Source organism: Diadema antillarum, unplaced genomic scaffold (assembly GCF_040938485.1).
Source record: "Diadema antillarum isolate AM-2024a unplaced genomic scaffold, OU_Dant_1.0 seq00000674_RagTag, whole genome shotgun sequence".
NCBI lineage: Eukaryota > Metazoa > Echinodermata > Echinoidea > Diadematoida > Diadematidae > Diadema > Diadema antillarum.
Window position 1 is genome coordinate 543,336 of NW_027271580.1, and position 13,061 is coordinate 556,396.

The window sequence follows — 13,061 nt, forward strand, 5'->3', positions numbered from 1 at the left end:
AATGTTATGTTCCCTCAGGAATGTTTACAAGTTCACAATGTTACCCCCCCCCCCCCCCCCCCCCATGGTGGGTACTGTGCATAGTGTAAGCACACACTGAGAGTCCCGTATCGGGAACAGGTTACTCTGTATACGACGAAATTAGCTTATCATATACACTTGAAAATTGATTACATTTTTATCAACATTCATCGTGTTGCGGCCATACATTTTTTTTTTTAATTGTAAATACCGTAGTTGGTGGTTGTATATTATCCTACAATGGACCAATCGCTCAGGTTGAATCATGTGCACACACGAGCATGATCGAGATGATCACAATTTTTATTTATTTATTTTTATTTCATTTATCTATTTATCAATTTTTATTTTATTTTTTTTTGGGGGGGGGGTGTATGTTACAAGCGAATCTCGTCATGACATAGCAAACACGGATAGGAGATTTCGTTTGCGCTACAGGGTCTGACTGATCTTTTTTTTTTTTTCTTTTCTTTCTTTTTTTTTTACTGTAATTTCATACCGTATTTACTTCATCTATTTTAACGAGATCTTGTTATACATGTAACAAGAAAATCTCACTGTCCCGACTATCCCGTTATAACGTGGTTCACTTTTTCGTTGTGTATTTTGTGTGGAAGAAAGAGCTTGACTGCACAGATGTCGACATTTTACAGTGTTTGATCTCAATCCAAGTTATTACCATTTTCCTGTTCCCATTGAACCTCTGTTCTTTATACAATCTGTGAAGTGTTTTTAAATATCAGGAATGTGAATGGTGGGGGACTCGCCAAATTGTTCGAGCAAAACACCAATACATGTATGCAAGGTATATCAGATACGCTGTATAAAATCCAATGATTAGGATGATGGTATTTGAAATTGGCTTTAATCTAAAGTGTCAAGTGTTTCGATGTGATGCAAGCATTTGGTAAAACCGATAAGAACATCGATTTACAAGGAGCTGTTAATGAAATTGTTTATCCTGAGTAAGTTAAGAAACAACTGTGTAAGTGAAATATTGTCATGAAATGCTTGTTTGATGTTAAATGCGATTAAACACCTTAGTAAAACATTTTGATAAACATGTGTTTACAAAAATATCGTTCTTCCAGTGAAAGCATCTGCGTGTCTCACATCGAATTTAACTAAAGAGAGGATACACATGCCTATACGACTCTCCCAGTTAACAAATCACTAACCCCGACATTCACAACAGCAGAAACAAACGTTACTCTACTAACTAGCAACATACTTAGTACACAACGCACACACACATCTCTAGCACATTTCCACTTTTTCCGCAACAGTTTCGTTCCATTCGCTGTTCTTAACAGGTACTGGTAGTGATACAACTGTAAACTTCTCAGCTGGTTGGATGGTAGCACATGTGACCCATAATCTTCACGTGCCATACATTCCTAGCCAAACATGTAGTTGTTATGAAACCAATTCATTGTAATGAAAGAGTTCACCAGTACACCAGATTATTCAAGTAGAAGGCAGCACTATTTGCTTTTATCAGTAAGACATATACATGATAATTCATCATGATCTTTTTCTCTCCCTCTCTTTTCTCTCAATTACCGTTCACCTATGACATGCAGACAGACAGACAGACAGACACACACACACACATTTTTTTTAAATAATATTCTTTATTTGAATTTCATTCAATATCAAATCCATATTAACAATGAAATTGATATTACCAATAAAAAAAAAACAGCTGTATTCTTCTTTCTTGTGCTGCTGAATCATTTTTCCAACATGCAGTACGATATATTTGGATTTTTTTCCAAATCATACCATGTTTTTATAAGAAAAATGACATTAAATTCTGCATAACTCTCAGAAAAAGCTATTTTGATGAGCCTTTTCAAGCCAATCAAAATGTGCCTTATTACACACAAACACCTCCCCCCCCCCAAAAAAAAAAAAATGTGCTACTAAGTCACTTTTTTTAACATAACTTCCTTTTTTTTTTTGCAGAGCACACGCTATATACATAAATATATCAGATTAAGCATACTTACACACACACATACCTACACATACTTACACACACACACACACACAGAGCATTGTGATACTGGGACACTTAAATGGAAAAAAAAAAAAACAAGAATACACAGATACAACTGATATACAGTATATCATACACTTTACCAAGAGTTCATGTTTATTTTCGTCACTCTATTCATATTTGTATATAAAGTCACAGTGAATCAGGTGCTCTCCCTGCTCCAATCCACAGAACATGTACATGAGCACAGTTATAAAATATCTGCATGTATTAAAATGATGAATTTTACATAGCGTCCATCTTTCTTCTGCTAGCATGAATTAAACTATTTCTGCCAACCAAACTTCTCATTTAATGATATGTCGCTCTACACATGCGATCGCATTTCAATAATTTTTTACGCGTTTTTTTCCCTCTCACTTTCTTTTTCTCTTTCTCTCTCCCACTCTCCTCTCTTCACCCACACCCACCCACACACACAGACACACACACACACACACACAGTATTGTTACAGGAACTGTGATACAATAGGCTTCTGACACACATGTTGATAGTCGATACTATGTGTGTATAGGCTTGATTGACGCAGATAATCTGCCTCTGCTATTCACATTATTTACAACCCCTGCCCAATTGCGCGTCAAGTCGTACATCATCATGCAAAATTTGTTGTCGTTGGTCAAACCTCTGCATGTTACGTCCGTCATGCTGCTCGTTGCTGGAATCAAGTTCATCGCACCTGAACCCAACAGAAATTTCACTTCCCCCCCCCCCCCCCCCCGCCAACTTTGCAGATACAACAAAGAAGAAGCTATTTTGCTGTTGAATGAAAAAAAGAAATAAGTGATACACAGAACTCACTTAACGTCACGTCATATAAACCTCACACACCGTGAAATGGTGAGTGAACCTCTCCACATTCTGAACTCACCAATCCTGTCTCACACAGTTTACACTAATCGCCTCCAAATAAATATAACATTTCCATGACCTACTGCACGTCCTACGAACACAAAAAGAACAAAACAGCCTGCCTCTACATTTCAACGTAAAGAAATATCTATCAAGGAACATCTGATATAGATATTCTACAATAATGTACTCTTTAATTTCAAACTTTGTTAAGAATTGCCTTTAAATTTCATTATCTTGGACATATCTACGAATGTTGGCAAATAATTAGTTAGTGGCACAGTCTCTGACTGCTTTTAACTTCTTCATCACAAAGTTTTCATGCAATATGAAGGCAAAAAAAAAATCATACAAAAAATAAAACATCCAAGATATGCCACATAGTATAAGACAATAGTTCTATGACATGCACAAGTCGACATAAGCTACACAAAACAATGTCTACTCTAAATGCTAACAGACCATAGTCATTGACACACAGTATGTGATGCATGTGCGCATACTATTTGGCAAGTATTCAAAATTCCTTGAACAATGTCACAATCATACATTTGAATTCCATATACATATCATCCTTGTCTTTTGGTTTGTTGCATATTGTTGGAATGAGGCCTCCAGGAAATTGCGGGAAATCCTTTCAAAAACCTCGTAAACCACCGACTCTTGATACGGCAAAGAATCACACCATCCCGCGTTTGGTAAAGAGGTGTTTTGACGGTAGAGCTGCACATCCCGTAAACCCCTGACCTGTTCCATTGAGACATTATGGGACACAAGACTCTGGGAAACATCAACATCACCATCTCAGGAATGGCTGTTACTGCATCAGAACCAACAGCACTACCAATGTAGATGGGTATTTATCGACACTGCACATTTGAGAAGACAATGGGGGCTAAACAGGGGAGAAAAGGAACACAAAATGACCATCTCTCCTCTGCCACCACATGCAACATCAGATTCTCATAACTTCCATACTGTCAAGTTGCTTGTTACTGCAAAATTGTCCAGTAGCTTCATTTGTGACACAAGGAATTCCAAAGATGCTGTGAAGCCTGATTCTTTGGCTGCTCTAGAAAAATCTAGATGTTTTCACTCACATTACAATTTCTGCTACTGGGAATCCCGACCAGCTTGCGATAGCGATGTTTGCTGGGGAAAACTCAATTTTGCCATGGATAATATCTCATCTGACTTGTGAAAAGCTGCTGAACTTTTGACCTTGTCCTCTCCATTCTGTGGAACCCCCAAGCCAACACTTCCTTCCACCCATGCACCCATCACCTGAACCCAGCATTACCTCTGCCAATGTTCATGTGCCGGTCCATAATAACCATCACTTCAACTTGGCATCTTCACATTCTACTAACGGTAACTAATAAACATAGCCACTCTGTGTAGCCGCAATGTGTCCTCAAACATAGCCACTGTCAGATGGCAACTCCGTTTTAGACCTTGGTAAGCCTTCTACATCAAAGCAGAACACAGCTTATGGAAAGTTTGGAATGCAAATAAAAACATCTACTGAGGCAGGCCCACAAAAAAAAAAGAGGGGAAAGAAATGGATACAGCACAAACTACCACATTAAAAAAAAAAGATCATGCACAGAGATTCTACTCCCATCCAGACATAAATAACAATCTATCAGCAATGTGACCGACTCTTTTCATCCTCGACCTGGGAAGCAGTATCAAATCCTCTGTATCTTTGGGGAGAATCACCAGTATCTGGTAGCAAATGAAGGAAAATTAATGGCAGACGGCATATTGGCTCATCTACACTCCAGAATGAGAAATTCCTACGAAAAGACGCTATGGGTAACTACAAGAACAAAAATGTATAATCCTATCGACACACTCTTTCAGTCAAATAATACACTTTGAAATGATAAGAATTTCAAAAATCATTCTAGCATTTTCCTGAAAAGCAAAACTGTCTCTTGAAACAATTGGAATTACTCTTCCCTGAAAATGGCACAAGAGCAAATATGCCACAATGAGAGAGAGAGAGAGAAAAAAAAAGGATGACACTGATGCCATTGTCTATGCTCTGCGAGCTGAAACTGACTGAATCCGTCACTCCCATGTCACACATTTGGCTTTCTGCTTCCGTCAAAGCCCATCTGAGTCGAGCTCTCCTTTGGGGATAATGGTTGCAGACTCAACAAAGTAATGTCCAACAAACTACCTCTACACAAATGTCCTTCAGATGGTTCATTCATCACAGATAGCTGGCAGTGGTGGTTCACACGGAAGGAGAACGGAACCAGGGGGAGAAAGGGGGCCGAAGGGGAGGGGAGGGGAGGGGAAGGGAAGGGGTTGTGCCTAGCCACGATCACACTCGAAGCTGCGTGGCCAGCTGCATGAGCACCTTGAGTCCCGGCATGAAGGCACTGATCTCGGAGAAGTTGCCGCTGGTGACGAGGCGGGTGTGGACGGCCAGGCCGTGCTGGTAGTTGTAGGCCGAGATGGCCTGGGCGATCTCATGCAGGCCATTGAGTATCATGGGAGACACCTAGTCCGGTGCAAACACAGACAAGACAAAATAAATGGTAGCTCAGTGACATTCTGACAATCTATGAATAATGCCATCTACTGGCCACAAGAACATCTACCAGTTCATTAAAAGGGTGAATTTTTTTGGTGTGTCTGCACATTGTAGGAGTGTTTACATTTGTGAGACTGGTGAAAATACTATTTTTTGTATCAACAACCATGCAAATAGACACTTGGAACAGGTGTACTTTGTGTCAGCATGTCCTATACGTTTGTGTTGGCAAGCCTCAGCCATAACAATATACTCCAGAGTTTTTCAAAAGATTTTGTCCCTTGTGCTCAAGGTAAAATTAAAATCTCTGTGAGAAGCTAAACTTGTAAGAAAAACTACTGCTCCTCCTCCTGTTGCAGAAGTTTATAGTTCAATTGATGGGTTTATGACATCACCTCCGGACATCTGAATGTCGGACAGATCAATAGTGTCCACAGATATGCTCCTCATCTGCCCTTAAATATCAACCCCATCATTCCCCCCCCCCCCCCCACAAAAAAAAAGAAGAAAGAGAATTGGCTCCCAATGAAAGACAATGTTGGAAAAAAAATCAAATCCCCATGTGGTGACAGTGTCTATACATTATACTGTAACATTGGAAATGTTAGCGGTGTGGAACTTTTCATGCATTTTGCATGACCAGAAACTAGCACAAAAATAAAAGCACGCAAACATTTTTGTTTTGAAGTTATGTGTGCCACAATGCAATGTCTAGATCATGCGGAATGAAAAACACACAAAAATTCATACTACTCGGTAATGTGCGAAAAAAATTACTCATGCAAAACTGTCTTCTTTAACAGTACATGATGTTCATTGTACAGAATAGATTTTTCAAAAGTTCAGATTTGTTTGACATATGTTGCCAAGACTCACCTTCCCTTCCCTCAGTTTATCATACAGAACTTCCAGCTTTTTGTGAACGTCATCAGTTTCCTCTTCATTTGCTGTAAAAGAATTAAATAAACACACAGATACAAAATGATCTTACAACAAGCAAATTTAAGTCCTGGGTGTTGGAAGTCAACAGGGGAAAACATAGAAAGTACAGATGCTAGATTCTTCAAATGCAATGCTTTGATTTTCATTCCTGTTTTAAGGCAAGACTTGCATGCAATACTCCATTGCTCAATACAACAGTGCAAATATTCCTTTCATAAACTGAAGAATCCATCAGTTCACAAAAACAAACTAGAAAGTTCCACTTGTGAAGGTAAGAGGGGGTAGTGGTAGCAAAATTTCAAGTAAACTGTATATTTCCCAAGATTTCACCGTGGACGAATTTATTGCTTTTCATCACTTCATGAAGCTTAAGCCCAATGAGGAAAATAATGTATAGCTAACGCAAAATCTGAATTTTGATGGGGTGGGTGGGTTGGGGGGCGGGTCTGCAGAATACAAAGATCGCCCATTGAATCTCATTTTTGACATACCATTATTGAATGATTTGACTCTTTGACTAATTCACTCACTCTGGGAGCTCTGAGACATCAAAAGGAAACCCAATGACTTCTTCGATTTTTATCCGCCTGGAAAACTGAAGTTTATTGAGAAAACACACCCAGGTGCCACTAAATAAATTATCAATAATGATCTGGGGCCCGTTGCATAAAACTTACCATTGAATTTCAATGGTAACTACCATCAAAATTAGGCGTCACAGCCAATCAGCATCAAGGATTACAAAATTTACCGCTAATTTGAAGACTTACCTCTAGAAAGGAGCGGTAAGTCCAGCGGTAAGGGTTCTATGCAACAGGGCACTGGTCTTTACATCTAATCATGGCAACTCCTTCAGTGCTAGCTAGCACTGTTCAAAAGTTCTTTCAGAGGGCCCTGCCTATATCATTACCCCCATCACTGCCAGATACAGGACTCAAATTCAGGCCTTCCATTTCAAAGTAACAAGAGTCTCATCCACTATACCACACTGCCCCCATGATGAACTATCGATTCAAACATGTGCACATATCTGAATATCACACACCAAGGAGGGGCAGGGGTGTGAGAGTACTTGCAGGGAAAAAAAAATCTGAAAAAAAAATCTGAAAACAAATCTGAAAATCATGAAAAAAAATGTCTGAAGTGCATTAAACTGGAAACATTTCAATGCATTTTAATTGCCAAAAGTCTGAGAAGTGGATTTTGGGCAGAGTAATTAAATCTGAAATCAGATTAAACTCTGAACTCTCAAATTCCGAGAAGGGGAGTGACTCACCGCATTGACAGAGGGCGAGGCGCTGCACCTCTGTGCCAGGGAGTTAAAGGTGTCGCAGAGGACCTGATGCTCCCCAGGGATTGGGGCTTTGGGCTTCTCCTTCGCAGGCTGGGCTGGGGCAGTCTGTGGTGGGGACAGTGTAAAGTATCAGGCATATGATGAGAGATGCATGGAAGAATTAGAAGCAATGAAGGACTGTCATGTGGTGCACTGTACACCCATTCATTAGTCACTGTCATTGAGGGACAATGTCTCATATCTAATCTTCAGTATTTAAATGAGTCACTGCTATGCTGTCCTATATGTGATCGCCCGGCTCAAAACCCACAAACAGTAAAATGAATGTTCACTTTTTTATATAGTTTCAAAGAGTAAGGTCTAATCTTTAAAATGATATATAACTTGATACAATTGGACCATCCTAACCCATTCAAAAATGATTGAAAAAGAGAGAGTTAGGAGGTGCAGTTTCATAGAAAAGGGAGAAAGGAGGATTTAAAGTTTCAGGTCACTCAGGCGTTCTGTGCAGAAGTATCAATGAAAATCACAGTGAACACAGCATCTGTCCAAAAAAAAATATGATCAAGAAAAACTGCTAATACCTTGATTTTGGTTTTGTTTTACACCGCCAAATTTTGACAGTTGGTAGAGAAGGGATTACTCTCCAAAGTAAGACAAACTTTAAAGATTTGGATGAGTCAACCAAAATTACTATTTTGGTCCATTACATTGTTTGTGGGCACATATGGTTTATATACAAGTTTGTTACAGCATGTCAAATATTTTTTTGGCACAGCACAGACAGTATCGCATAAAGATGTTAGCATACCACTCCCACACACTTGCATCACTTTTTGTGGATCACTCTGCCTTGAGTGTGAAATAATGTACAAACAAACCAATCTCGTATCTCTTCTCAACCACAATACGGAAAGTAATACGGGTGTATGACTTCCTTCCATTCAACAAATGCTACAAAATATCAATGATTACTTGGACTAAGTTTTTCTACACCGAAACGAAAAAAAGTTGCAAATACCTCTCGAGGGCAGACATGTAAGCGTAAGTGTCAATGCAATGACTGCATAACAACAGCAAGCTGTGCTCATTTACACTCCAAACATTTTCATTACTGTCATAACAATAGTGTACAAGTGAATTTCAGCAGTGTACATGAAGCAGTAGTCAAACTAAATTTTGGCTAACAGAGAAGAAACATCATCAAAGGGACAATTTGAAAGTTTTGTGGACTTCACGTGATTTGAAACAAACTAAGGAAAATCAGGGAAATTCCTGAAATCTTGCAGGAGATACTTGTATGCCATGTGCATCTCGACAGGTAAAATTAATTGTTAAATCAGGAGGGCTTTGGTATTCTATTGTCAGGATGTGGGGTGTATTTCAGTTTGCAAGGAGATTTCTGCAGAATCAGGGAGACTTGGTCACTCTTGAGTGTATTTGCCGAAAGCAGGCACAATATTTTGTTGTAACCATTACCAATCCCTTTTAGTTAGCATACAGCATTACTTGCTGCTTTCAATACAGATACAGATATGTAACGGATAGCAAGGAAACACCAAAGATGTCAAAGCTGCAACCAAATGACTGACGCGATAATTTGCTACAAGATGTTAAGCTCTGAGCCAAGGGTTAGCATGCACATAATTCCAAAGCATTCAACTCATGAAGAGGTTAGTATGACACGCCACCACTCACTTCTTGCTGTACCTTGGGCTGCGGTGGCGCATACTGCGGCTGCTGCTGCGGTGGACGCTGCTGGTAGCCTACTGGCTGTGGTCCTCCCCCGTATGGCTGGGCTGCGGGTTGCTGCTCTTCTGCTGGCACGCCTGCTATGGGTGCTGTGATGGGCTGGGGTGGCACGTACGCCGTTGGTTGCTAATGAGGAAAGAATCAACAAGATGTCTGAGGCCATGTCACATAAAAACTGTATGCAATGCTTACAAAACTAGTAAAGACAGGAAGGACAAATTCATAATGGTTTATCATACTGTGATATAAAGTTTTGAGGTTTACATGATTCACACTGCACACGCAGCAAACTTGTGATGAACAGATGATCATCCTCAGGCAATGTTTAGTCTGAACTGTAAATCCCTTAGAGAGAGAGAGTAACATCTGTAAACACAGTTACTTACTGCTTTGGGTTTAAGGGCCGGAGGATCATTCCATGCCCTGGAGGGGTCATTGACTTCAACTCCCTGGCCACCTGAGGGCTGCGGTGCACTGTACATTGAAGAGGGAGTGGACACTGGCTGGGTGGGCTGCGGGGCAGAGTAGCCACTCAGTCCCGGAGTTGGTGCTGCCTGGGAGATGGCTGGGTTCTGCGCGCTGTAGTCCAAGGGGTTATAGAAGTTGCTCGTCGGCTGGCCCGTGGTGGGGACATTGGATTGACCGTAGAACGGTTGTGGCTGGCCATACGACGACGAGGTCTGGTCTGGTTGCTGACTCCCGTACTGGCCCGCAGTCCCAGCGTTGGCACTGGTGCCTGCATAATACTGCTGCATGCCGGTCTGGGGGTACGACGGGTAGTGCCTCGGGCCTCCCATGCTGGCCCTCATAGGGGACTGTGCAGAGGATGCACCTCCTGCTGCTGAGGTCTGGGTCGCCGTGTAGCCAGCCTGGCTCTGCTGCCCCTGCCCTGGCTGCTGCGGCTGCTGCTGTCCGCGGGCATAGGCCTGGCTGCCATAGGCTGTCTTCTGGGCTCTGGAACTGACCTGTGAATTGTAGAAGGAACTGCTCGATACTGTGGTCGTTTGGAAGGAATTTGTTCCCTGGAGAGTTGGGAGATACAGGCATGGTAGGAGGACCATTGGATGCATGTGTGTATGAGTCAGTCAATGTTGGGTTAGGCATCACATGGTTGGACACATGCAAAGTCCACAAAATATTACAAATTGTCACCATTAGGTTGCGATAACACCGTCAGGGAAAAAAGTTCAAGATCACACACTCTTCTGACTACAAGAGAAAATTTCTCTTGTAAGCTTCACTCTATGAAACATCTGCAATGCATCTTTTTACAATCATCTTTTATTTCCTAGCTTGTACATGAAATGGCAAACAAATCTTGAATAGACAATGAACACATGAAAGTATACTTGCAGCGAAGAATTTTTGAACAAGTTCTACACTTTAATTTGTCACAAAGGTTGCTGACTACAGTTAGTACCTGCTATTTATGTGAAGAAATGTTTACACATTCAAGAGCTCTTCAAGCAACTCTTTAAAGGGAAGGTTGAAGATTGATAGAAGTGATTGTGTAGCTTCACTGGAGGATATAATGAAGGCCTATCTTTTAAAGGGATTGTACAGTTATGGTTGAGACCTAATTTCAGGTTTCTAACATTTTTTGGTGAGATAATGAGAAACCTCTTATAAAATGTGAAAGAGCATGTAATTCTATGAGGGATTCAACGTTTATTTGATGAAAATTGGTTTTGAAATGGCCGAGATATCAAAAAAGAGCGATTCTAATAAAGTGTGGGACCCACACTTTATTACCATCGCTTTGTTTTACTTTGTTTTTTGATGTTTCAGTCATTCCAAACCCGATTTTCGTCAAATAAACTTTGAATTCCTCTTAAAATGGTATGTTCTGTACTATATCATAAGTGTTTTCTTTGTATCTCACAAAAAGTTAAAAACCCAATTCTCATCTCCACCAAAACTGTACTATCCCTTTAAGCTTTTCTTTCATTATGTTCTGATTCAATTTCATCAAGCAAAGTCATAACACTAACACACACACAGGGATGCCAGTGGCAAATTGCTCTTGGGCCGGAAATTTTTTTTGTGAACGAAATTGTTTCGTGCACATCACGAGCGCGAAGCGCGAAGTCCCTTCGGCCGGGGTCCAGGGCCCGCTCAAGGGCCCTGGAAGCTCTGGGGTTCTTAGATGCTCTCTGGTGCAATCTGAGCATTTCTGAGGGCTCTTCTTCCCTCAAATCTAATCCAGAGAAACGAATTTGTAGCAAAAATAAAGAAGTCCTAGCGCCGTAAACTCCGTAGTTTTGCTTCGTTCAGCTGACTCGATCGACTCACCATACTCTCTCAGCGCTGTAGCTATAGCGAGAGCACAGCATGATCCATGCACCGCACATATAGTACATCGCCTAGAAACACCACACGTTGTTCGATCGCGATCGCACGTGCTGGTATAACGCTTTCCAGACAATAATGTGGTCGTATTCTAGAAAAAAAAAAGGAATTTGTAGCAAAAATAAAGAAGTCCTAGTGCCGTAAAATCCGTAGTTTTGCTTTATTCAGCTGACTCAATCGACTCACCACACCGTCTCAGCGCTGTAGCTATAGCGAGCGCAGTATGATTCATGCACCGCGACCGCACATAGTACATCGCATAGAAACACCACACACTGTTCGATCGCTATCATCGCACGTGTTGCATGTCCCAGCTATCAGCAGCAATATTGCGCTAGTTTTGCATGACAGTCGTTTTGTGATATTCTCATGCCCAAGTATATGCGAAACATACTACGGAAATCGTGAAAGTGAATGTCCCGTAAGTTTAGATGATCATATTTTTTCGTTTTTCTTTTTTCTTTCTTTGTTTCTTTCTCGTGTTTTCCGGCTTTCCCACACAGACGGAAATAATATCACGAAGCCGGAAATTGGACACCAAAATATGAAAAAGCCGGAATTCCGGCTATTGTCGGAAAACTGGCATCCCTGCACACACACACACACACACACACACACACACACACGCACACACAATAGACAAATGAAGAACAAAAAAATGTACCAGCGTAGATGCTGGTTGAGCAGGCTGAGCTGCAACATCCATTTGTTTCCATGGTGACTGTGTTGTCGCATCACTTCCCTGTGCCTTATACAGTCTGTCCCTCAGCTCAAGAATCTTTGACTGCATGGAACAGAAGTGGTGTTAAATTACAACAAAGGGTATATTGCCAAGATATAAAAGTGTAAGACTCCCAGTCTGATGATATCTGAGAAACAATGGTCATGAAGTCAAAGTGTTTAACTCCGTTCCCAGTTATCTTTGTGCTTTTATCTGATCCTTGCATTGGCTACGCAAATAGAATTCTCTAAAGATTCCATTGCTAATATGCATACATGGCTTACCTCTGTATTTATTCAAACCATTTACTTTAAAGACTACTCATCTAGAATGTTCTAGAAATTATTGCCTTGTACAATAGCAGTAATACTTTGGTGATCAAATTTTGCAAAAATGTTTAATCATTAAAATAATATCAATTTTGAAGGGTAAACATGTAGCACAGTAAATTTGTTATAAATTTCTACATATCAATATAATGTAATGTTCCAGAACAATCATTGGGAGTGTGGTCCTGAA

The 13,061-nt window shown here is 40.6% G+C and overlaps 1 protein-coding gene across 1 annotated transcript in view; it reads right to left on the reverse strand.

The window, feature by feature from the left end:
* Positions 1-2,838: 2,838 nt before the first annotated feature.
* LOC139736914 (protein transport protein Sec31A-like) overlaps positions 2,839-13,061 on the reverse strand; it is a 30,545-nt gene continuing 20,322 nt past the window's right edge. The window contains exons 17-23 of the mRNA XM_071647588.1: positions 12,486-12,605; positions 9,859-10,494; positions 9,419-9,598; positions 7,703-7,825; positions 6,957-6,966; positions 6,361-6,431; positions 2,839-5,451 (exon numbers count right to left, since the gene is read on the reverse strand). Of these exons, the coding sequence (XP_071503689.1) occupies positions 5,272-5,451; positions 6,361-6,431; positions 6,957-6,966; positions 7,703-7,825; positions 9,419-9,598; positions 9,859-10,494; positions 12,486-12,605 (1,320 nt within the window). The 3' untranslated portion in view covers positions 2,839-5,271. The remainder of the gene's footprint in view (positions 5,452-6,360; positions 6,432-6,956; positions 6,967-7,702; positions 7,826-9,418; positions 9,599-9,858; positions 10,495-12,485; positions 12,606-13,061) is intronic.